Source organism: Trachemys scripta, chromosome 2 (genome assembly GCF_013100865.1).
Source record: "Trachemys scripta elegans isolate TJP31775 chromosome 2, CAS_Tse_1.0, whole genome shotgun sequence".
Classification (NCBI taxonomy): domain Eukaryota; kingdom Metazoa; phylum Chordata; order Testudines; family Emydidae; genus Trachemys; species Trachemys scripta.
Window position 1 is genome coordinate 113584405 of NC_048299.1, and position 24240 is coordinate 113608644.

A 24240-nucleotide genomic window follows, 5' to 3' on the forward strand; every position below is an offset into this window, starting at 1 on the left:
AAGCTAATGAAAGTGTTGCTCAAAACAGAAAGACTTTTGTCTCAATCACCTAGTGGAAAAAAATATCATAGTCTTATCTCTTTCTGGTCCCCTTCAGTCTTTGTCCACTCCTCTGTACCAGTCTTTTCTTAATCTCTTTACACAATAGGCCTGATCCTTCTCCCACTGAGGAGGCAGCAAGTTTAAAACAAATACAAGGAAGTTCTTCTTCATGCAGCTTACAGTCAACTTGTGGAACTCCTTACCTGAGGAATTTGTGAAGGCTAGGACTATAACAGCGTTTAAAAGAGAATTGGATAAATTCATGGTGGTTAAGTCCATTAATGGCTATTAGCCAAAATGGGTAAGGAATGATGTCCCTAGCCTCTGTTTGTCAGAGGATGGAGATGGATGGCAGGAGAGAGATCACTTGATCATTGCCTGTTAGGTCCATTCCCTCTGGGGCACCTGGCATTGGACACTGTTGGTAGACAGGATACTGGGCTACATGGACCTTTGGTCTGACCTGGTACAGCCATTCTTATGTATGTTATGTTATGTTATGTTGATCAAAGAAGAATCATGCCCAAGATCACTACTGTAGGTGTAAGAGCCTGTTCTTCTGCAGCTCCTGTCCTCTGCTTATATCTCACTGCTTTATCAACAGTCTGGGACGGATTGTGATCTCAGTTACATCAGTGTAACTCCAGAATAATTTAACTGAAGTCACTGGTGTTATTCAGGATTTTAGTAGATACAATTCAGACTAGAATCTGGCCCTCTCGCTCATCTTAAATCTCTGAAAACATAACCTGAGGAAAGCATGTCTTTGCTCAGGCTTCCAGTGAATATGACGTCTGGGGCACTTGGATAATTCGGGCAGGACTGTGTCTGTACTTGCTTTGAAGTTGAGTGATGAATCTGCTTTTTTTATGTGAATACCTTTCCCAGACCTGAAGAAGAGCTCTATGTAAGCTCAAAAGCATGTCTCTTTCACCAGCAGAAGTTGGTCCAATAAAAGATACGACCTCACCCACCTGGTCTCTCTAATATCTTGGGCCCAACACACCTACAGCTACACTGCAAACACCTTTAATATGGAAAAGTTAAGTGATCCAGCTTTAAGTCATGCAAAGCGTGTCCAAATATCACCATGTTAGGCACCCTGTAAAATAATGATGCAAAATCATTTGGACTGAAACTGGACTGTTTTTCTGCTCAAAAACCCGTCAGCTTGCCCTCTAACGTGAGGTCTCATTTTGCTTGGAAAAACTGATCTCTTTTGTGGATGTTTGCAAAAATAGGTCTATTTGCAAATTAATAATTAAGGTCATGATCCTGCGAAGACTTTAACACTTGCATACTTTACATGTGTGAGTAACCTCCTTGAAGTCAATGGACTATTCAAATGTATAAAGCTACAGATACATGCTAAAATCTTTGCAGGATAGGGACCTACATTATGAGGAGTGAGGAAGAGAAACAATTTTCAAGTAGTTTTTCATTCCCTTAATTTTTTTTCATATCTAAGTCAATTTCTCAGTTCAGGGCAACTGCACCTCTATTTCCCCTCAGTGCTCCAGCTCCCAAACTGTGGCCTCTGTGGAGACATACATCCCTCTCCCTTCTGATCAGGGTATTTCCAGGCTGGACAGTTGCTTGTCTTCACTGTGTAATTTCCGGCACAGACAGTCTGCCCAACTGCTTACTTTCTCTTCGGAGATGGATAACAGTGTAATTGCTACACACATAAGTTATCACACAGGTCTTTCAAAGCAAGGCTACTTTATTTTTAAGGTAAAAAAAATTACAGAAAAAACATAAAAAACAATAAAAGAACCTACACACATACTAATAAGCTTACTAGGCATCACCCTGTCCTAAGGGTTTCTTTGTGATCATACATTTGTCAGAGCTTCATCTCAGAATAAGCCCACAGTCTTATGAAGCTTCAGTAAGCCAAGTCCTTCCAATCCCCTCCTAAGGATTGGGGTCCTCCACGGACCAGGGGTCTTATCAATTTGTGGGATCAGGAAGAAGGTAAAAGCTTTTTATCCAGAAGTCTTTTCTTTGTCTGTTGACCTCTGGAGAATCCAGTTTGAACTAGTATATTTGCACCTCTCTAGAGGGACTGGAAAGGTTGATCACTAAGGAAGTTCATCCCCCCTCGCTGTTCCAGAGTAGCACATACACAATTTCATTTTGAATACAATGTACCGCAGAGGTGTTAACTCTAATTCAGAGAGGTTTAACTTAACCGTAAAGCTTATCTTGATTCCATAAGGTTTTTTCAGTATATTATGGGATGTTTTCACTCTGTCGCAGTCAGGTGTTTTATTTACAATTTTTTTGTCCACAAATTGAAAGGTGAGATGATGATAACAGTTATAAAAGAAGATGAATGATGGGTATGTCAAATCTGATATTCCATTCTCTTTTTAGAATTCGTAAATTGCCTAAGGCTCTGAAGGAATGGCAAGCTTTTCACGACCTAAAAAAGAAGATTGATGATTTTGCTGAGAGTTGTCCTTTGCTTGAAATGATGGCAAACAAAGTTAGTTCAATATGGTACTTTAAAGATAAGATTAACTTGATGATCAAAATAATGTTATGTGTATAAGATGCTTTCAACCTTTCATTTTTAAAAGATCAAAGCAACTGTATGCATGGTAACATCTGATTAGGATTAGTTACAGGCAACTAAAAACAAAATACTTCACAGCTTGATTAGATGAATGGTAATTCTTTTAATGGAATGAAGATTGAGACATTTCCCAGTATTGAACTGTTTCAGTGGAAAATTGCATAATAATTTCCCCCCTAAAAATAATACTGCTTTTTAAATGTTATTGTACTCTAATGCCTGTGAACTTTTCTAGGCAATGATGCCAAGACACTGGGAAAGAATTGCACAAGTAACTGGCCATAAATTTGATGTTGTCTCTGAAAGTTTCTCTCTGAAGAACATAATGGATGCCTCATTGTTAAAATACAAGGAAGATATTGAGGTACACACACTTCTTCTGTTGGCATTTAAAGGCTAGCTTTCTGATCTGGGATTCTGCACTTTCAGAGTCCTCCATTCGTATATAGCTTAATAGCGCAAACAAATTTGACTTTGCTTGTTTGATTCCTTTGGAGAATGGAATTTGGCAGCTGGTTGTAGCTGAAATGGTTAGCTCACTGCCTTTGATCTTGGAGCAGTATAAAAGTGGTTGGATGGTATAAAGCTAACACTTCAAAAGATTTCTTTTTTCTTATTGTTTGTAAAGCTAATTTACACTCTGGTTTTAGATGCTACTTATTGTAATTTTGTTTGCCTCTAGCATCATACAGGAGTAAAAGAAATCAGTCATTATAGGCCTGATCCTGAGAGGTGCTGAGCAACCTCCACTCCCACTGAACTCTGTGAGAGTGGAGGGTGCTTGGCACTTTGCAGGATCGGGTCTTAGATTAATATATTGAGGGTGGTTTGGGAGAATATTAAAGAAGAGCAAGAAATCCACTGTTTCACAGGACCAGAAGAGGCTGGCAAACAAGTAGTCTTTTGTGATGTGCACCCAGTACAAATCTATTGCCTCTGTGTTTATTGGGCCTGGTCACCCAGCAAATATGTTAGATTTACAAGGCCTGATAACTTTTGCAAGAGCAGAAGGATGGCAAAAAGGAGAAAAAAAACATTGTAACTTAAATTATATTGTGAGCTTGTCAGCCAAGAGATTAGCCCTTTAAACACTGTGGACTAAATTGTCTTATTCTACCTGGAAGGTGAAAAACTAAGTCAAACACTCTGTACGGATGCTTTCTACAGGAGGCAGGATTATTTAGCCTTGTGGAAGGATCAGGGACATCACCCTGCAGTCATGGGGCTTCCTGGAATCTGTGATGATTGGTAGCACAATTTGGTGGATCTTGGGTGATCCACACTGAGTGTCTGTCCCACTCCCCTCTGACACCCTCGGCATTTTAGTGACTGTGCTGCTACTGATGCCTGCAAGGGGCAACAGAAGCTGCAGATATGAAGGTAATGTTGCTGTAAGCTGTCACAAGGTTTTCTTCTAGAAGATCTAGCAGAACAGCTCTACCCTCCTTCAGGGAGCCATGTCCTCGAGCTTCTGCCAAGCCCAAGATACATAGTTTTCACACGGAGGGGCTCATGAGGAGGCAGATTCTCCCCTCTTTCTGAGATTTACTGGTTAATTTCACATCAGTAATGCACATTTCCCCCCCCCCCCCCATCCCCAGCACAGAATGGAGAGGTAGTTCATGTACAGATACAAATTCTGCCTTCAGTTGCACTTCTAAAAGTCCAATGACGTCACTGAAATGTGACTAGCTAAGTGTAACTGACAACAAAATTTGGCCCATAGAACAGGTGAAGCATATTCCAGTCTTGCAATATAGTCATTTTGATCTATTTTAATGTATTATTCTGAGCATGTTCAATTCCCTTTGAACTCTGAATTTGGTCCATGAGTTTTAATTGTTTTGATAAGTAGATATTACATTACCCTCAGTGTAATAAAACACAGTAACTTGATATTACTTAGGATATCTGCATCAGTGCTGTTAAAGAAAAGGATATTGAAGCAAAATTGAAACATGTCATCAATGAGTGGAGTACTCATGTCTTTACATTTGGCCAGTTCAAAACCAGAGGAGAATTGCTTCTGAAAGGCTCAGATACTTCCGAGAAGATAGCTCTGATGGAGGATAGTCTCATGATTTTGGGATCCCTCATGAGCAACAGGTACAAAAATTAACAAAAGAATATATTGTATAAATATAATAAGTACCAATAAAATACCATAATCTTTTTTTTAATTCATGTTCATATAACAGGTACAATGCACCATTCAAGCCCACGATCCAACAGTGGGTCCAGAAATTGGCCAATACCACAGAAATAATTGAAAATTGGATTACTGTACAAAACCTCTGGATTTATCTTGAAGCTGTTTTTGTTGGTGGAGACATTGCAAAACAGCTGCCTCAGGTCTGTTGATTTACAATAGCAATATATGAAGGCACACCATAAAGGTTAGCCAAACCACCTTTTAAAAAAAAGAAGTTAGTCTATACTGAGGAAGTCTAATTATACCATACTTTACTCAGGAAAAATTACCCACAGATAACTTCAGAGGGAGCTTTTCCAGAGTGAGGTCTGCAGGGTTGGACTCTTAGGGCCTGAATCAAACCTACAAGAGCAAGACACTTTAAAGTTAAGGCTGAAATGCTTACCTCAATTCACTTTGTATTATTCAGGTATTATAGCACATATTGGTGGAGAGAGAAATTCTGGCTAATGCTGTGATAATGCAATCCCTTATTCTGCCTGACACTAGCCCTTATACACCTCATTTATGCATTCTATACTGTTAAGAGTTGGAATAACTTTTGCAGGGGGCTGTGCATAGGGACATTGCTAGGCCTGGGCAGCCACGCATATGTATATACATATGTGGATCTTGCTCACTTTTCACCAGGCCGTACCCTGTTATGCCTTTCTGTGATGTCAGTTGTTGAGAACCTAAGGACTGATCTCTTTCTCTGATTTCCTGGGTGAGGCAGAATCCGAGTAATAGACTTCCATTGCATGCTCCTGCTGCTGCTGGCAGGTTTACATGTGTGTCAGCCAGTCAGAATTTGGCACGTGGTACGTAGGATCACCTGCTGCTTAAAGATGTCAGAAAGATGTAATTTAATAAAAACAAAAATATTCTACACTATTGCATTTATTTCAGGCCAAGGACATTATAATTAAATATCTACAGTTTCCATTTTCCATAACCCAGAACATTTTGTTCTGTGATTAGCTAAAGCCTTCTTAGTTGTTAATTAAGATTATAATAAATTGCCTCTTAGGTCCTACAGTATATTGATAGGATAACTTTCATAATGGAGGTAATAAGCGGTTTTTGCAGATGACTAAACACCACAGCAATGCTTATGAATTTGATAATTGCAGAAGCCACTTATTGTAAGTATACTGCAGGAACGTTATTCCCATTGTGCAATAAGAATAATAATTTAAAAAAAAACCCACAATAAAGCTCAGAAAAATAGTTCTTTTCTTTCCTTTTGAGGATTTGAAAATTCAGCTTCATTCACTTACAACACATTGTGGATGGGCCATGGAATTGTAGGACTGGAAGGGCCCTTGAGAGGTCATCTAGTCCCATTCCCTGCACTCATGGCAGGACTAAGAATTATCCAGATCATCCCTTAAATCTTACTCAAATAATTGTTTAACATTGGAACAGAAAGTGAATAATTGTTTTCAGGAGTGGCCTGTGTGGAAAAGCAATGATGTAAATGGAAACAGAGTCGTAGTGTCAGTAATGTTTTGTCATTTTTAGAGGAGGGTGCTATTTGACTTTTCTGCTGAGAGATTGATTGAAGTCCTATTGTATAGCCACTTTAGCGCTGCCTAATACCAGGTAACATAAGACAAAAGGCACTGCTTCCCCATCAACCTGATGCATTTCTGTGGATCTACCAGTGTTACAAAGGCACTCTAAAAACATTCACACACTATACTCTTCAACAGGCATGAGCCGCAAAGTGAATATTAAACTATTACCTTGTCTGATTATTATTATTTATTTATTATATTTATTATTGTAGAACCTAGAAGTCACAGACAAAGACCCCGTTATGCTAGGCACTGTACAAACAGACCAAAAAAGTTGGCTCCTGCCCCACAAAGCTTACAATCCTAGAATAAGACAAGAGCCAACAGATGGATACCAATGAGGAGTCCAGGGAAACAATGAGACAGTGCGGGTCAGCTTGATAGGCTGTGGTCTCAGCACCAGCAGCGTAACTGTAGAGTTTTTTCTGGGCATCACAACAAAGGAAAGTTTTAAGGGGGAATTTGAAGGAAGATAATGAGGTAGCTTGACAGATATTTACGAGGAGTGCTCCCAAGTGTGAGGGACAGCATGGGAGAAAGCACAATGGTACTTGTTTGAAAATATAATAAGTGGACAATGGAGGCAGGCAGCATGGGCCAATTGTTCTTGATATCCCCCAATAGAATGTGAATAATGTTGACCATCCAAAGGACATACTGATTAATAGAATCAGACTCACTTACAGGATATTTTTATTTTTCAGCATTTTGGGAAGCAGCAGGAATAGCTAATGCATTTGTAATGTGTTTCAGGAAGCCAAAAGGTTTCAGAACATTGATAAATCTTGGCAGAAGATTATGCAGAGAGCTCATGAGACATCAAACATAGTACAGTGCTGTGTTGGAGATGAGACGTTGGCACAGCTACTACCACATTTGCTGGAACAACTGGAAATATGTCAGAAATCATTAACTGGGTATTTGGAAAAGAAACGATTAGTATTTCCCAGATTTTTCTTTGTATCTGATCCTGCACTTCTGGAAATCCTTGGCCAGGCATCAGATTCACACACTATTCAGGTATAAATTATGTAGCAATAACCTCCTTCATAGTCAGTATTAATAACTGAGTGGAATGGGTGATAAATGATTTCCTTTTGTTACTGAGTTGATCTAAATTTATTTATTTGTGGAAAGATCCATTTAGCCTTCTAAACTTGCAGATTTTGATTCAGTTTAAAAATAACATTGTAGATCATTTTATGGGTCTTATTTGGCTGATCAGGTGCTTGTTTGTTCTAGGCACATTTACTGAGTCTGTTTGACAATGTTAACCGAGTGGGATTTCACGAAAAAAACTATGACCAGATTTTATTATTTGAATCTCAAGAAGGCGAACAAGTCAATATTATTGAGCCTGTTCTAGCTCAGGTAATAGAAGAATATATTATACTTTTTTCATTCAATACTTTAAAGCAAATCTGTGTTATAAAGGGCTGGCCAACTTCCATGCAGTAGTACCACAGCATGCTTCCATTTGAGAATCTGAAGTAGAGACCCTTCTACTGCCCATTACAGGGGCAAAGTGCTTTTGCTCCAGAGGGAGGATGGAAGGGGCTTTGTATTATTCTGTAGCAACCCTTCTAGTTGTCTCCCCTGTACCATTGAAGTTGCTAAATCCATCACTTCGCATCTGGAAGGACAGGTCAGGCACAACTGTGAGGATAAGATAATAGAAAAGTGGGAAATGGGAACATCAGCCCTGGGGAGGAAATGTCTTCTGTGGAGCTTTTGCAGGGTCGGAGCAGTTTACTTTAAAAGTGCTTTTTTTGTCTTCCAGGGTAATGTGGAATTCTGGCTAGGACAGCTGCTGAATGGGATTAAGAAAACAATCCATTCCATCATTAGACAGGCATCTATAGCCATTAGTGATTCAGGATTTAAGCTGTATGACTTTCAGACAATGTTTCCTGCACAAATAGGTCTTCTGGGAATTCAAATGATTTGGACCAGAGATGCAGAGGATGCGCTAAACAATGCCAAAACAGACAAAAAGGTTGTACTTAGCAAATCCTCAGGGGTTAATTAAAAGCATTGTTTAGATCAATGCACACTGCGCAAGTTTAAAAAAGACGGTAGAAATGACTAAATAAAAAGGAAGCAACTGGAATGACCTGTAAATTCCTCCATATTGATACGTAGGATGGTGATACTAGCCCACAGTGTTAGCACCCTTTGTTTGAGCTCTTTGCACTACTGCGCTATCTGCCCTGACAACTGGTAACATGAGACCAATCCCCAGCTGGGGTAAATCAGCATATCTTAATGGCAAGACACTGATTTACATAAGCTGAGGGTCTAGCTCAGTGGTTTTCAAACTTTTGTACTGGTGACACAGCAAGCCTCTGAGTGTGACTCCCCCTTACTAATTAAAAACGCTTTTAAATATATTTAACACCATTATAAATGTGGGAGGCAAAGCGCAGTTTGGGGTGGTGGCTGACAGCTCGCAACCCCCCATGTAATAACCTCGCGACCCCCTGAGGGGTCCCGACCCCCAGTTTGAGAACCCCTGGTCTAGCTTATGGGGTTTGTGCACCACCTGCTTCCATCTGCTGTCCATATTAGCGCTGATGGAGAGGCACTGCTCAGAACCTCTGATGCTGTGAACTAGTGAGGAAAGGAGTATGACAGGAAGGGATAGAAGGTCAATCCTCACTTGCTTTAAAACCAACTTTAAAACAGTTTCTAATGTTGTGTCACCCCCCCCACACATTCTTGTCAGTGGCTACGAGCTTTGGGAGGGAACAATGGGCAGTTTAGGGTCAAGGGAGTGTCATCATCTACTATAATCCCCAAACTGGTTTGGGGGATGTGAGAGCCACCAGTATGGGGGAATAGCAGTGTCTCTCCTGTGCATGTAGCTGCTTTAGGGGATGGTGCCAGCGTCCTCCCCCTCTTTTGGGGGAAGGGGGAGCATGGGAGCTAGTTTGGTGGGGGATTGGTTCCACCTTATGCCCAGGAAAGATGCTTCCAGCACCATAGATGTTTTTGATAAGTGCCTTTCCTCTGGAACTTAGATAGAGGCATGTGAGAAGGCAACTCAGAGGAGTGCTCAAGGCTTTGTCTACACTACACATCTTTTAGTGACATGGCTGTGTCACCACAGCCATGCCATTAAAAGTCGTGCAGTGTAGCTGCTGTTTGTTGGTTCTCCTGCCGACAAAAAACTTCCACCCCCAATGAGTGGGGTTAGCTGGCATTTGTTGTATCAAAACTTTTGTCTTTCGGGGGAGCGGTGTTTAACACCTCTGAAAGGCAAAAGTTTTGTCGTTCAATTGCCAGTGTAGACATAGCCCAAGATTGCTAATACAGCAGTTTAAGGAACATATGCAGTAGGACCAAGCTAAGAGCTAGTAACACTGTCCTACCATGAAAATAAACACAGGCAAATGCTAAAGAAAACAGCATACCACACTGTGATGTTACTGACTAAAATTAAACTAGACAAGACTCCAGATTAGGGGGAAAATACTTTAATCCCCCATTTTTCTACATCATACAAAGCCAAAAAGGGCATGGACCCAGTTTTTGTTCCATTGGAGCTCATTTAACTAGAATCAAACTTCATTGGCAAACAAAATTTTTTGTTGGTTTTGTTTGTTTGTTTTCTCCTTTAAAGAAACATTTATTTGTAGTTTTCCTCCGCATATGGAATAGGTCTGGGTTTGCAAATATCCTCAAAAAACCCACAAAACCCAATCTGATCATCCCTTCATGTGTTCAAAGCACTCGCTGTGGCCTTAGTGCTGCAAACTACTCCATCACCCCTGGGCCTGCACAGAATCCCATTTGGAGTTATTGACAGGGGTCCAGCTTACCACCGCAACTGCAGGATTGGAGCCCCTGTTATAGATATAAGAAGTCAGGATTTTATTCCACAGTCTCTTGTAGCAGAAATAAAGTGTTACTTCAGGCACATTTAAACTGTCCCTTACACCAGTTTTCTCCTCTGAAAGTTACCGTGGTTCTAGGGACAGAGTCAGAATCCCAGCTTCACGTTTCCCAAAAGTGAACATATTGGTTGACTGATGTGTATAGTTTAGTACCCAAAGGCTGAAGTCTGATGGCTTCATTGCTTTTGAAGAGGACACAATACAAGCACCCTACTAGGTAAAGGTGAGGTCGGTGTACTATATTAGGCCACTGTCCTGCAATGGAATCTGCCCCCTCAGCCCATGTATCATCCCACTAAAGTCACTGGAAGTCCACAGAGGCTCAGGGAGTATGCTCTAGTAGATCTTGATTCAGGATTGCAGCCCTAGTTAATACAAAGTGAGGCTGGAGCAAAATGTAACTAAAACAGGAGATATATATTTGTAAATGTCTGCAACTGTTCATCCTCTAGAGATTGAAAGAGCAAAGGGTGTTTGTATTAATATAACTCTGTTCTCTTGCTGTGTGGGAAAGGTCATGCACACAACAAATCTGAAGTTTCTGGACCTTTTAAATGATTTGATTGACATGACAACACGTAATCTGACAAGGATGGAGCGCACAAAATATGAGACTTTAATCACTATTCATGTACATCAGAAGGATATCTTTGATGATTTGGTGAGGTTTTTTTTTAAGAGCTCTCTAATTGAAAAACGTTTTTTACATATATGAAATGTAAAAGGAAATCTCATATTTCTTCACTTTGTTTAACTCTGCTGCTAGTACTGTCATGCAGTTGCATGCTATCTGGGCTTGTCCTTTCTAACTGCATCTTAAAAGATTTACATTACAAGTATCTTATTTGTTTGCAGTGTTGAATTATTTGTGGGTGAGAACATTAACATATTCACTAAGAAAAATGTAGGTTCCGATCCTGCAAGTAGTTGCATATGGGCAGACTGCAACATCCTGATGGCTCCCTATTGATCTCACTTGTGGCTTCCTCTAGGGGCAGCAATCCAACCACCTGAAACAAATTGCAGGACTGGGGCCTTAAAAACATAGCGTGAATTTTTGGACCCCCTGCAGTGATAGTTTTGCCATTGACTTCAGTGGGGTCACAGCTTCACAACATACAACTTTAGAGTCCAATCTTGCAAATAGAGCCACACACACAGCTCTTTACTCCCTTGTGGAATTCCATTGAAGTCGACAGGACTCTACACAGGTGGAAGGGTGCATGCATGTGGATCAGTTTGCAGGGTCAGACTCATAGACTGTGTTTTTTCCTTTTTTAAATTATTACTGATTTTCAGCATACGAGAACTTTGCTAAGGGGAAAGCAGTGTTGACCTTAACCTGTGATTCAAAATTTAAGACTTTACATCATTGGAGTTTTTAAAAAATATGTTCCCTTTTAGCTTTAGATTGAGCTTTGTGATTTCCAGCCCCTGCTTCCACTTCCTGATTTGAGGCAAGGGCTTCTGCAAGATTAAAGAAGCTGGGTTTCATGTATTTTGAGAAGGGGAGTAAACAATAACTTAAATTGATTTTCTGGTTTATTTTTAAAATTTTAAATGCATCAAACTCTTCCCTATGGTAGATAATATGAAAGCATGAGACAATGATTAAGAAACTGGAAGCAAAAAAAAAAAAAAAAAAGGTTGAAGGAAACGTCCTGCATATTGAGAGCAGTAATTCAGGGGGATGTGTATTGTTTAAATGATTTATATAGTGTGCAGAGAGAAATACTAAATGAGTTTCTAAATAAGGATAGAAAAGTGTAGCTAGAAGTCAAACTGCCGGGGCTTTCTCCTGTCCCCATCATTTTTCATTAATTTTTATGAGTATTTTTGAATGTGTATTTCATATTGGTTAATTTAATGTCAAGTATTACAGAAGTCTGCTGTATATTAACCCTTTGGAAATTGGGTAATCCTATTGTGTTTTTTCTGACCTGTTGATGGAAATGGAAAGTGGGCACTTTAAGATATGTCACTTCCTCCTCTCATATTTTTATTACAGTATATCACGTCTACACTAATGGTTTTGTGCTTTTGTTACAGGTCCGTATGAATATTAAATCTCCCTCTGACTTTGAATGGCAAAAACAATCCAGATTTTACTTTATTGAAGATGTGGACAAATGCATCATTCAAATCACTGATGTGGAGTTCAACTACTGCAATGAATATTTAGGCTGTACAGACAGACTCGTTATAACTCCTTTAACTGACAGGTAATCACACTAGGAGTATAGTATCCGCTTTGGGGGCAAAATCCTACTCTCATCAACATAAAGAAAAAGCAGGATTTGTCCCATGAATAGGCACCAATTACTATTAACACCAATGGGAGTTACCAAAGGAAGAACATCCCTTTCCTTTCCCACCCGCAGCTTTATATAACAGTTACTACACTTAGTTCCTATACATCGGGCGGATAACAGTGAAGAAAAATTAATGCTGTTTTTCAATCTCTCTCCAGATGTTACATCACATTGGCTCAGGCTTTGGGAATGAGTATGGGTGGTGCTCCAGCAGGACCTGCAGGTACTGGGAAAACAGAGACAACTAAAGACATGGGCAAATGTCTGGGAAAATACGTCGTTGTCTTTAATTGTTCAGACCAAATGGACTACAGAGGCCTAGGTCGTATTTATAAAGGTAAGACACTGTTCTGTTTATTCATTTTAGCCATTGAAAGAAAAATGCGTTTCTGTGTGGAATGCTTTTGTGACTGAGACTGAAACAATAGAATGACCTATGGCTAGTGAGCTTTGTTTACAGCCAGCAGAAGAATGAAGAAGTGCAGATGCAGCCTGCTTAAAATTAGCTTGATGAAAAAATAAATAATTGGGGATACAAGTAAGAGAGCCGTACTACTCTCCTCACTGCCCTTCTTTTATTACTGCTTGGAGAGCTCTATGCTTTAAACAGTTCCATCCACAGACTTTGAATTGGGTCTCAGTGGCAACTGGTGGATGCACTGAAAGTCACCTAGTCTGCAATCTGGTCTATGAGCCTGATTTTCATTGCAGTCACACTGGTGTAAATCAGGGTAATTCCACTCCAGTCAATGTAGTGACATTGCCCTAATAAGTAAGAGTAGAATCAGGCCATGTGCCTCCACATTTAGCATTGTTTCAGTGCCTGTTGAGCCATAGAAATTTATTATGCACTCAGGTGGTGTTCTCCAGGAACCCTAACCTTCCCCATCAGACTCCCCTACACTGCACACCCCAATGCTGATAGACTGGCACGAACAATCTCATTTGGATCTCTTGCAAGGCAGTACAAAACAGTAATGCTAGACTGCCCTGTCAAAGAGACTCCTATAAATTAGAACAGTTCATGAGTGAGTTTTCCCACATCTGCTATGATGTATTTGTTTCTCCATTTTCTATTTGATGACAGCTGGTGCCGGAAATAATTCATTTCTGAAGGGACTGTGTTCTGTTTTATCTTCCATCCCCTTCCATCCTTTCCTGTTTCATAGATTCATAGATTCTAGGACTGGAAGGGACCTCGAGAGGTCATCGAGTCCAGTCCCCTGCCCTCATGGCAGGACCAAATACTGTCTAGACCATCCCGGATAGACATTTATCTAACCTACTCTTAAATATCTCCAGAGATGGAGATTCCACAACCAGGGCTGGCTCTAACTTTTTTGCCGCCCCAAGCAAAAAAAAAGAGCGCCGCCTCACTGTAACACCCCCCCCAAGTGCCGCCCCGCCGTAACAACCGCCCCTGGGCGCCGCGCCGCCCTGCTGAAACACACCCCCCAGTGCCGCGCCGCCCTGCCGAAACACCCCCCCCGAGCACCGCACTGCGCTGCCCTGCCGAAACACCCCCCCCCCAGCGCCACGCTGCCCTGCCGAAACACCCCCCCGAGTGCTGCGCTGCCGAAACACCCTGCTGCCGAAACACCCCCCTGAGCGTCGCACTGCCCCGACCCGCCAAAACACACACCCCCAAGCGCCACGCCGCCCCGCTGAAACAACCCCCCACGAGTGCTGTGCCGCCGAAACAAAAACAACCCCCCCCCGAATGCCGCATGGCCAAAACAAAAACAACAACAAAAAAACTTCGAGCGCCGCCTGGCCGAACCCAAAAGAAAAAAAAATACTTCTGAGCGCCGCCCCGCCGAAACAAAACAAACAGAAAACCAAAAAACCCCGAGCGCTCCCCGCCACCCCAAGATTGGCTGCCCCTTGCAAGGTGCCACCCCAAGCACGTGCTTGGTCGGCTGGTGCCTGGAGCCGGCCCTGTCCACAACCTCCATAGGCAGTTTATTCCAGTGTGTAACCACCCTGACAGTTAGGAACTTTTTCCTAATGTCCAACCTAAATCTCCCTTGCTGCAGTTTAAGCCCATTGCTTCTTGTTCTATCCTTAGAGGTGAACAAGTTTTCTCCCTCCTCTTTATGACACCCTTTTAGATACCTGAAAACTGCTATCATGTCCCCTCTCAGTCTTCTCTTTTCCAAATTAAACAAACCCAATTCTTTCAGCCTTCCTTCATAGGTCACGTTTTCAAGACCTTTAATCATTCTTGTTGCTCTTCTCTGGACCCTCTTCAATTTCTCCACATCTTTCTTGAAATGCGGTGCCCAGAACTGGACACAATACTCCAGTTGAGGCCTAACCAGTGCAGAGTAGAACGGAAGAATGACTTCTCGTGTCTTGCTCACAACACACCTGTTAATGCATCCCAGAATCATGTTTGCTTTTTTTGCAACAGCATCACACTGTTGACTCATATTTAGCTTGTGGTCCACTATAACCCCTAGATCCCTTTCTGCCTTACTCCTTCCTAGACAGTCTCTTCCAATTCTGTATGTGTGAAACTGATTGTTCCTTCCTAAGTGGAGCACTTTGCGTTAGTCTCTGTTAAACTTCATCCTGTTTACCTCAGACCATTTCTCCAATATGTCCAGATCATTCTGAATTATGACCCTGTCCTCCAAAGCAGTTGCAATCCCTCCCAGTTTGGTATCATCTGCAAACTTAATAAGCGTACTTTCTATGCCAATATCTAAGTCGTTGATGATGTTACCTTCCTTTTCTGCAGTCTCCATTTCCCTTTTCAGCACCAGTTATGCCTTGTCCTCTCTCCCTCTTGTTCTTTTATATTTCCTTCCTCACTATTCCCATTTTCTTTATTTTCCTTAACCAGTCCTCTCTGCCTGCCATTCTCTCTGCTGTCTCCTCCTCGTAGTCACTTTCACAAGTCTCTCTTGATATCTGATTGTTCCTCTTTCCTTGTTTCCCAGCTGCTTCCCCTTTCTTTCCTTCATCTTTCCTGAATACTTCCTGTTTCACTCCTCTCCTCCTTTTGCATCCTCATTCTCTCTGCTGTACTTTTTTGCACCTCCACAGCTTCAAGTGTGACTCCATCTGGGCTTTTCAACCTTTACCAAATTTTCCCACATACTTTTCATTCTCACCCTCCTTTCCACCTGCTATTGCATTGAAGTCCCCTTGGACTGAGCCTGTGCAAATTATTCATTCTCCTATTATCTCTACATCATTGAAGATTCTTCTGGTATCTGTCAATACATAATTAATCTGATTCAGTGTGACTCCATCTGGGCTTTTCCATGTCGACTGCCGACATTGTTCTTTTTGAAATATTGTGCTCATTAAGTGGAGATGGTTTGCCTCTACGAAGGCAACCAGACATGCTCTGTGATCATTTCTTACACCTTTACTGAATTTTCCCACATACTTTTCATTCTCACTTTTCTTTCCACCTGCTATTGCATTGAAGTCCCCTTGGATGAATGTGTAAATGGAAAATGGCCTCTGTTTAGTCTTGTTTTTTATTTGTTTCTTTCAGTTGTTTTTTATTCTACATGAAATAATGGCTTCTTCTACACTTGATTCAAGCACTGTCGTCGTATGCTGCGTGAATGTACCTGAATATTTCCTAGTAATTAATATGGCTCTAATGTCCTACGAGGCTGGCAGTTCACTTGCTGTGCCTATCTGTCACAGGGTTTGTTCCTTGTGGCTCCTCTTGGGGATTAGCGCTCAATTGGTCTGATGCCCCCCTGCTTCAGTTGTTCACCCCATGGTCTCTCTCCCTCTTTGCCTATCCCAGCTCCTCCCCCAGCTGGGCTTCATCAGCTATTGGACCTTCTCAGTCTTGACTCTCCTCCACGGTTAATTGGCCCTTTTTTCCTACTCAGGTCTTGTGTGGGGTAGACCCCTATCACATACCCTCCAAGGTAACCCTGTAACCTTCAGGAATACGGGTGCCTTCTCCCCTGGAGTTGTCGGATCTGGGCCCACCAGTCATCTCGTTCCTGCTCCAGCTTGTCCACCATGAGAAGCAATCTACCCTTCTCCTCCATTGTGTTCTGATACTTATCCCTCTGAAATTCTAAGTCTTGCAAGGCAATTCGCAAAGCTTGCTCTGCAGCTACTAACTTATCTTGTGCTTTTGCCTTTGTTCCGCAGATTTTCCCACCACCCTTTTGATCAGGGTTTGAGTTCCCACTGTATTCTGGTTACCCTCCGCATTGGTCTCGGTATCATTTAACTTTGTCTTTTGGGGACTCTTTCTTTCCTCCAATTTCTCCTCACCTTCCATCCTCACAATTCCCACACCTTCTCTACAACCACTGTGCACACACAATGGGCCTCTGGCTCTTCCTTCTGTTCCTTTACTGACACTATGCCCTTTTCCTGACTTTCTTTTTTCTTGAAGGGACAATGCCTCCTCACATGTCCCCATTCCCTACAGGAAAAACAGGTCCCTTCTTTTCCTACTCCCTCAGCAGGTGGGACTTTTTGAGGCTTTCCTACATCCTTCACTTCATGACTAGCTTTCTTGTCCTTATATGTAGGGGCATTCCCTTTTCAGGTGTCCCTTCTGCCCCCAGGCATAGCACTCTCTTGGCCTGGTCACTGGCCTCCTGGCCCTGGAACTTCTTTTCCACTCCCAACCTCTTCAGCCCCTGCTCACTTCCCAGAGGATCTTAAATAAATATTGCTGCTGGTGCACCAGTTTCATTAAATACCCCCGCTGTTTCTGTTGCTTCTGCAGGACCTGTGTAAGCAGTGCATGGATCCCCGTTGGTTGCTTTTCTTCCTCAGTTAAATGGGAGTGAAATTGCTGGGGTACAGCTCAGAAGGGTACTGGCCTTTTCCAAAAAAGGTCTCCATGCCCTGTGGCTCCATTGTCTCTTTTTTCCTAAACTTGCTACTATGGTCTCTCATGCTCCGCTTGTACCAGGGGCAACCGTCATACACATATTTGCCACCAAATTGTCACAGCGTTTACTACTTACTGCTGAAGAGCCTCCTTATGGCTCATCTCGGGGATTAGCTCTAGACCACTCTCTTTCAGTTGCTCGCCCCATGGTTGGTCTCTCTTTTCATGCCTATCCTAGCTCCTCCCCCGGCTGGGCTTCATCAGCTATTAGGCCTTATCAGTGACTCTCTTCCAGGTCTGGCATGGGGTTAATTGGCCCCTTTTTCCTACTCAGGCCTTATGTGGGGTAGACATCCCCTCACACTATCCTTTTTTGCACAAGTGAAATTATTTTGCAAGGGCCAGATTTCATTGGGAGTTGTGGAATGCTCAGCTCCTCTGAAAATCAGGCCTCCCAATTCTTAGGCACTCTCAACTTTTCCAGCAGGTGGCAATACAAAACAAATTATTTTTTCCTTCCAAAGGGAAAAAAAATCTGACCAGAATTGAATTTCACCATTATAAAGACAAAGTAATTTTAAGATAATTTCATACACAGCTCACGGTATGCATAAAATGCCAATATTCTATCCACCAACATACACTTATGTTAAAGAATTGCATGTTTTATTTTTTTCCTGTTATTTCCCCAAAGTGATCATTGTTGCAAAAATAGTTTTTAGACTGGAACCTGATAACTTACAATAAAAGTATGTCACTTAAAACAGAAAACATGTAGGTCCAAATCCATCCCCAATGTAACTCTGTTGACTGGTCTGGATCTTTGAAAACTCATCAAATCCTCTCTGTCTACATAGAGGAAAAATACTTCAGAAAGGGATCCAATCCTGCACCACTGAAGAAAATGGAAGTTTTTGAACTGCTTTTAAAGGGGTAGGATTGGATCTTTAGTGCTCTGAGTATCTTTGTCCCTCAAATGGAAGAATCTATTAAAATCTTTGCTTCATTATGGCAGTATGGTAGCTGAAAATATTCCAGGCAATTTTAAATGTAAGAATTAGATTTGTATGGCTTGTGTAATATCCATAAATTCTCTTAATTCAGTGGATTAATTGTAATATTCACAAATGTTATTCAATGCCAATTTAGAAAAAGCTTAATACTGTTAATGTACATACAGGATTGCATTTCATGTGGAATCTGTGATATAGCTCTGACTGTACCAAACATGGGGGAGTCGGAATTCTGGCTTCATTTACATTGCTGTAAATCTGGAGTAACTCCACTGACTTTGTTGGAGAGATTGCAAAATTACACCAATAAAGCAAAGAGTAGGATTTGACCCTGGAACTTTGCTGTTTTTCCCTAATCACTGTAATATCACATAAACTGAATAGGTAAATTTTTATGGGGAGATATAGAATTAAAATAGAAGATAATTGTTTTCATATTCTTTCTACTCTGCTGTTATTACAGTCTCCAAGAATTGACAAGTATTGGTTGGGTTGTGATAGCTGATGTATTCACAACCCAAGGTGGGAAAGAGAGAAAGAGGGCTAGGAGAAGAGAGATGAGAGGGCCTCTAAGAGGAATTGGGGAAAACGGAGAATAAAGCAGACACAAAGAAACATGGCAGAGGCAAGGGAGAATGAGACTACAGAAAAGAAAGTGACAGAGATAACAGAAAAGGGAGAAAAGCGAAGACAGAAATTGCAAAACAGGAGAGAGATAATGAAAATTAAGGAATTAGCTGAAGCGAAAATGAAACAAGGGAGAAACAAGAGGTGGGAGAGAACAAAACCAGCAGCATGTTTATTGTTTCTGTGTGCATGTGCATGCAGTAGTTTAACTACTTTTAAGGAACTGTGTATTAAATATCATATCTTGGTAACAACATTTTTTCAAGATTCCTGTTCCCGAGGGATATGGAGAAAGTAATTTCTAAGAGACTTACTAGATGAAGTTCTAAGAGAAAGCTCTTAACTTCCTAACAAACATACTTGTAATTAGCCTGCCAAAGATGAAGGTAACAGGGATCAGGAAACAAAATCTCATTGTGCTCTTGAATGCAAGCTTGTCAACAAAACCAGTGATATTCCCAATTGGATTGTGGACAACACATGAGACCTCACATGGATACATGACTCTGCTGGTTCTCCATTATCTCAGTACATTCCTATTAATTACATTATTCACTCTGAACTCCCCTCCTCATACTCCTATGCATAATGGTTGATGGACAGACCCTTTAATTTAAATACTTAACACCATTGCTTTTTTATGTTAATTAATTATTAATAAAGTAGAGGCCCCGGGAGAGAGACAGCATTATTTATCTTCCAGAAATTGATAGTGCATGATATAATCTATGCTGCTGTATATATTCTTAAACATAATCCAATTATTCTGTAAAGTCTGTGCTATTATATTTACTTGCAAAGAATTGATAAAATAACCACTAAAACTGTAAAATGACCCTGTTCATGTGCTCACAAAAGCCAAGTAAGAAAAAAGAATTCAGCCAAATGAAGGTATGAGGTGGATTCATCACTATGCTCATCCAATTTACACCAGTATACCACTATTACAATTAATGGAATTTCTCTGATTTAAAACCAGCGTAGCACTGTGGGGAATTGGCTCCATCATATCTTTAAAAAAGCCATCACATTAGAAAAGAGTTAGCCATTCACATGGACGAGCTAAACGAGATACAATGAAAGTACCGGTACAGTTTTTAACACCAGAGGGATGCTCTCACCCAAAGAATGCAATTTACATGCAGTTTATATTAACATATTATTGTGTGTGTGTGTGTGTGTGTGTGTGTGTGTGTGTGTGTGTATGTAAATGCATATGCACAAAAAAACTGGGTATTTTCAGTTTATTGGAATTTTGTGGGAAAATAGCTTCTGCAGAATCTATAAAATCAGCCCTTGATTTATTTCACCTGTGCGGCAAACATTGGCATGAAAAATCTGAGGACCCTGAACATACTATTGTTGAACATCACAGAGCCACTAATGCCTCTGGTAGGACATATGCTTTGTTGATAAAGGTCTGCTGGTTGGGGTGGGGAGGAGCAGGGAGTAGGTTTCCTGACATGTTTAACTTTTTTTTATCCTAACCAGTTATAAGACTCTGAGTTTTATTTCTGTTATGTTCTTTTTAAAAGCTCCAGTGGTGAAATTAAAATAGGTTCTTAATTAATAAAGTGAAATGTGGCCTGCTAAAGCCAGTATTACATATCTCATCATAGGTTTGGCTAGTATATATGTATGAGACATATGTTTTCTACACCCCATGTAATCTGAGGCAAGTTAGACCTAAATTCTGCAGAAGGGCCCTGGATTCCTCAGCACTTTGGTGCAACAGATGAAAAATTCTGTAGCAGCTTTATTTAAATTAAAAAGGAAGAGTTTTTAAATTAAATATGAAAAGGAAAAATATACCCAGTATAAAAACCCCTGTGCATTTTATTTTGATATTAAATTCAATTTCCATTTCCACTGTCTCAGCATTTAATGCTTTCAATATACTGCATGTTTCTGTATGGACAGTGAGTAACTGCGTTAGATATCCTCAGGGCTAAAGCTGGAATTTTTGGCAGCTAGATTGGGGTATTTTGGGTTTTGGACAGTTGAGGTTTTCAGAGGCAGCTTGTCATTGTGGGATAAACATATTAGTTGGATGTTTCTTCTAAACATATCAGCAGTGAAGTAGTTAACAGAGTTGACATTTGGGCCTCGATTTAGGAAAGTATTTAAGTATGCTCTTAAATCCCTCTCCCCTTTTAAGCAAAACACTTAAGCATATGCTGAAAATTGAGCACATGCTTAGGTACCCTTCCTCAATAGAAATGCTCTCCTGAGTCAGGTTTTGAATTGTACATTTTAGATTTCATTGTTAGCCACCCAATGAGATGACTAGTACTGCACACAACTCTCCGATATTATTTCACACTGTCTGCAGGAAGACAGCCCTACATTGATTGAGAGTTGGTTTATGTTTGTAAAGATTTTTTTCATAACAATAAGGGCTAACAAAATTTTTAAATGAAAGCTTAGATTCTGTAGGACAATTCTGTGGCAAGGGCTGGATAATATGGCATTCATATGGTACCCGAGGAGGGAAAAATACAGAATATGAATATGGAGAATCATGGCATATACAGGGCCCTGTCTGTTTTCTTCTTATAGTGGTTGCACGTTAGAGAATTTTTTTAAATAGAGCATTCCATACAAAGAATATAAAATAGTACTATATTAAAAATTGGTGTAAATAGTCTTTCAGGTAGAATAGCCACATTCTCTATTTCTTCCTCCTTGGGTACCATGACAGTCTGAACCTCCGGCCTCTCTGTACCTCATCCCTTCCCTCTACAGTCTGTCCAAAAGGATGCCACCAATGTCATTTCCTTCTCACCTCTTTCCCCGCATCTTAAATCTTTGTCCTGGCTCCTTCTCTTTTTTTTTGTTCAGTTTGAGTTTCTTGTCCTTGTCTTTAAAGCACTCCACAGCTCCATTCTAGCTTACAGCTCTAGTCTTCTCTCTTCACATCTCATCCCAGGTCACTCCCTCTACTGCACAATGATCCTTGTTTCTTTATCCACTCCCAATGTAATACCTTCCTCCATGCCCCCCTCTATACTTGGAATGGCCTCCCAATCAGTCGTTATCAGGAGTTAGCCATCTTCTGCTCCAAACTACTGTCTGGGCTAAATCCAGATGTCCATGGAGATCCTTCTTGCGGGAGAATGGGGGATATTCTGCTGCACAAGAGCAGGCAGGATTTAGTGAGTCTGCACAGAGGCCGCTTCACAGGGACCACCCGCTAAGATTCCCTCTATCCAAGTGCATCAAGGTTTGGAGATGGGGCTGTAGTGGGCTGTGAGAGGAGAGGCAGTGGTGCAAGTATGGTGGTACAGTCTGGTATGCCGTACCAGTAAGATATTTATAGCTGGTATGGTGTACCGGAAAGATAGAGGAGGAGCCCAGCCCTGCCCCCTGCCTTTCCACGGAGCTGTGTCTCCTCCGTCTGTACAGCAGCCCCGCTGGAGGTCAGGGCTGGGGGTGCGAGGCTGGGGGCAGTACAGCCGCCGGAGGAACTGCCGGCATTCTGCTCCTTTCCCTGCTGCGGTTCCCAGTGGGGAAAGGAGCAGAATGCCAGCAGCTCCTCCGGCGTGGCTGTACCATCCTCAACCCCGCCCTCCCAGCCATTCCAAGCAGCTGCATCTCCTGAGTCCTCCTGCCCAGGGTCTGTACAGCAGAAGTCTCTGGCGCAGTGGGAAGAGGACAGAGCTCCCCCCCACAGGTAATGTGCAATGGATGTGGATCATAGGGAGGGGATGGGAAGAGCGTGGGGTCACGGGCTGGGGGTGGGGCAGGAGGCGTCACCTGGGGAGGTCATGTGCCCCCCCCCCCTTTGTGTCCCTCCCATGAGTGCAATGTACCAGCAAGAAATGATTTCTACTTGCACCACTGAGGAGAGGAGACAGTGGATCAGCTCCTGCACACATTTACTGGCTGTTGCCTCTCTTGAGGTGGGAGTGAAATAGCAGAAGGGGCTACGGCAGCACCTTCACTGCCACACCACAACTTGGGAGAGAATTTCTTCCCTCATCCGTAATTGTAAAATCCCCTGCTATGAGCCTGGTGACTTGGACTTGATGCAGAAATGGAGGGATTTGACCCTCTTAAAGTATACCTGTACCAAGAGGTTTATAACATCAGCCCACAATTCCACTCCATGGCCTGTTATGTGCATTTGTTGTAATGGTGTGTGACTTCTGATTGTTAGTTCTTCAGGAGGAGAACTCTGTTTTCCATTCAGTTCTTGCTATGTGCATTGGTTACTATAAAAAACTGAGTACAATTGTGGTGCTATCAGGAGTACAATGATATCTGGATGTGGTCCCAAGCTCTACTTCAAGTGAACCCCTCTCAAACACAACTTCATACAATCCTGTTCTTGGCCCTGTGAACTCCTGGTTCTCCATGCACTGCAAAGGATGGTGGGCCTATTTTTTGCCCATAGGTGCTGTATACAAATATAATATTTACAGTGGTCCCTGGCTTTGATAATGGTAGCTGTAAAAGCATAGGATTCCCTGCATAGGATTCCCTGCATTTTTCTCATGCTACATTATATATCCAAAATATACGGTACTTTATGTATGGCCTGATATACTATATCTAACAAAATTCTTGTGGTTTCCCCACTCATTTTCTCATAGGTTTAGCCCAGTCGGGTGCATGGGGTTGCTTTGATGAATTTAATCGCATTGAACTTCCTGTTCTATCAGTAGCTGCTCAGCAGATCTATATTGTTCTTCAGTGTAAGAAAAGTAAGAAGCTCCAGTTCATCTTTACTGATGGTGATGTTGTTGACATGGACAGAGAATTTGGCATATTTCTGACTATGGTATGTGTGTGTGAATCATAGCATCAGAGGACAGACTCCTGTTTCCTTTACCCACAAAATAGTCTTATGGGACTATTTGTATGTAGTCAGTGGAACTACTTATATGAGTAAAGCAATCAGGATTTGACTGATAGTGTGTGGGCTCATAAATAATATTGTCATCCTCTGTTGCCCTTATCTCTAATAGGAACATAGGACTTGTTGTACTGAATACGAGTCATATTTCCATCATAAACCACATGTTTCAGGGTATTTTTTTTAAATTGGATATTGAAAACTCGTCAGGCTGAGACGAAATCCAAGTACTAAATATTTTTACAAACGGGAACGAAAAAAAGGACACACAATCGGCTCTTTCATCAACCTCTTCATCAGAATTTAGAA

At 41.5% G+C, this 24240-nt stretch overlaps 1 protein-coding gene across 1 annotated transcript in view; it reads left to right on the top strand.

The window, feature by feature from the left end:
* Positions 1 to 24240, top strand: part of LOC117871746 (dynein heavy chain 5, axonemal-like) — a 276629-nt gene that overhangs the window by 91475 nt on the left and 160914 nt on the right. Inside the window, exons 32-42 of the mRNA XM_034759511.1 lie at positions 2422 to 2533; positions 2859 to 2987; positions 4530 to 4729; positions 4822 to 4975; positions 7148 to 7414; positions 7637 to 7765; positions 8175 to 8390; positions 10805 to 10951; positions 12340 to 12512; positions 12761 to 12939; positions 23669 to 23856. Of these exons, the coding sequence (XP_034615402.1) occupies positions 2422 to 2533; positions 2859 to 2987; positions 4530 to 4729; positions 4822 to 4975; positions 7148 to 7414; positions 7637 to 7765; positions 8175 to 8390; positions 10805 to 10951; positions 12340 to 12512; positions 12761 to 12939; positions 23669 to 23856 (1894 nt within the window). The remainder of the gene's footprint in view (positions 1 to 2421; positions 2534 to 2858; positions 2988 to 4529; positions 4730 to 4821; positions 4976 to 7147; positions 7415 to 7636; positions 7766 to 8174; positions 8391 to 10804; positions 10952 to 12339; positions 12513 to 12760; positions 12940 to 23668; positions 23857 to 24240) is intronic.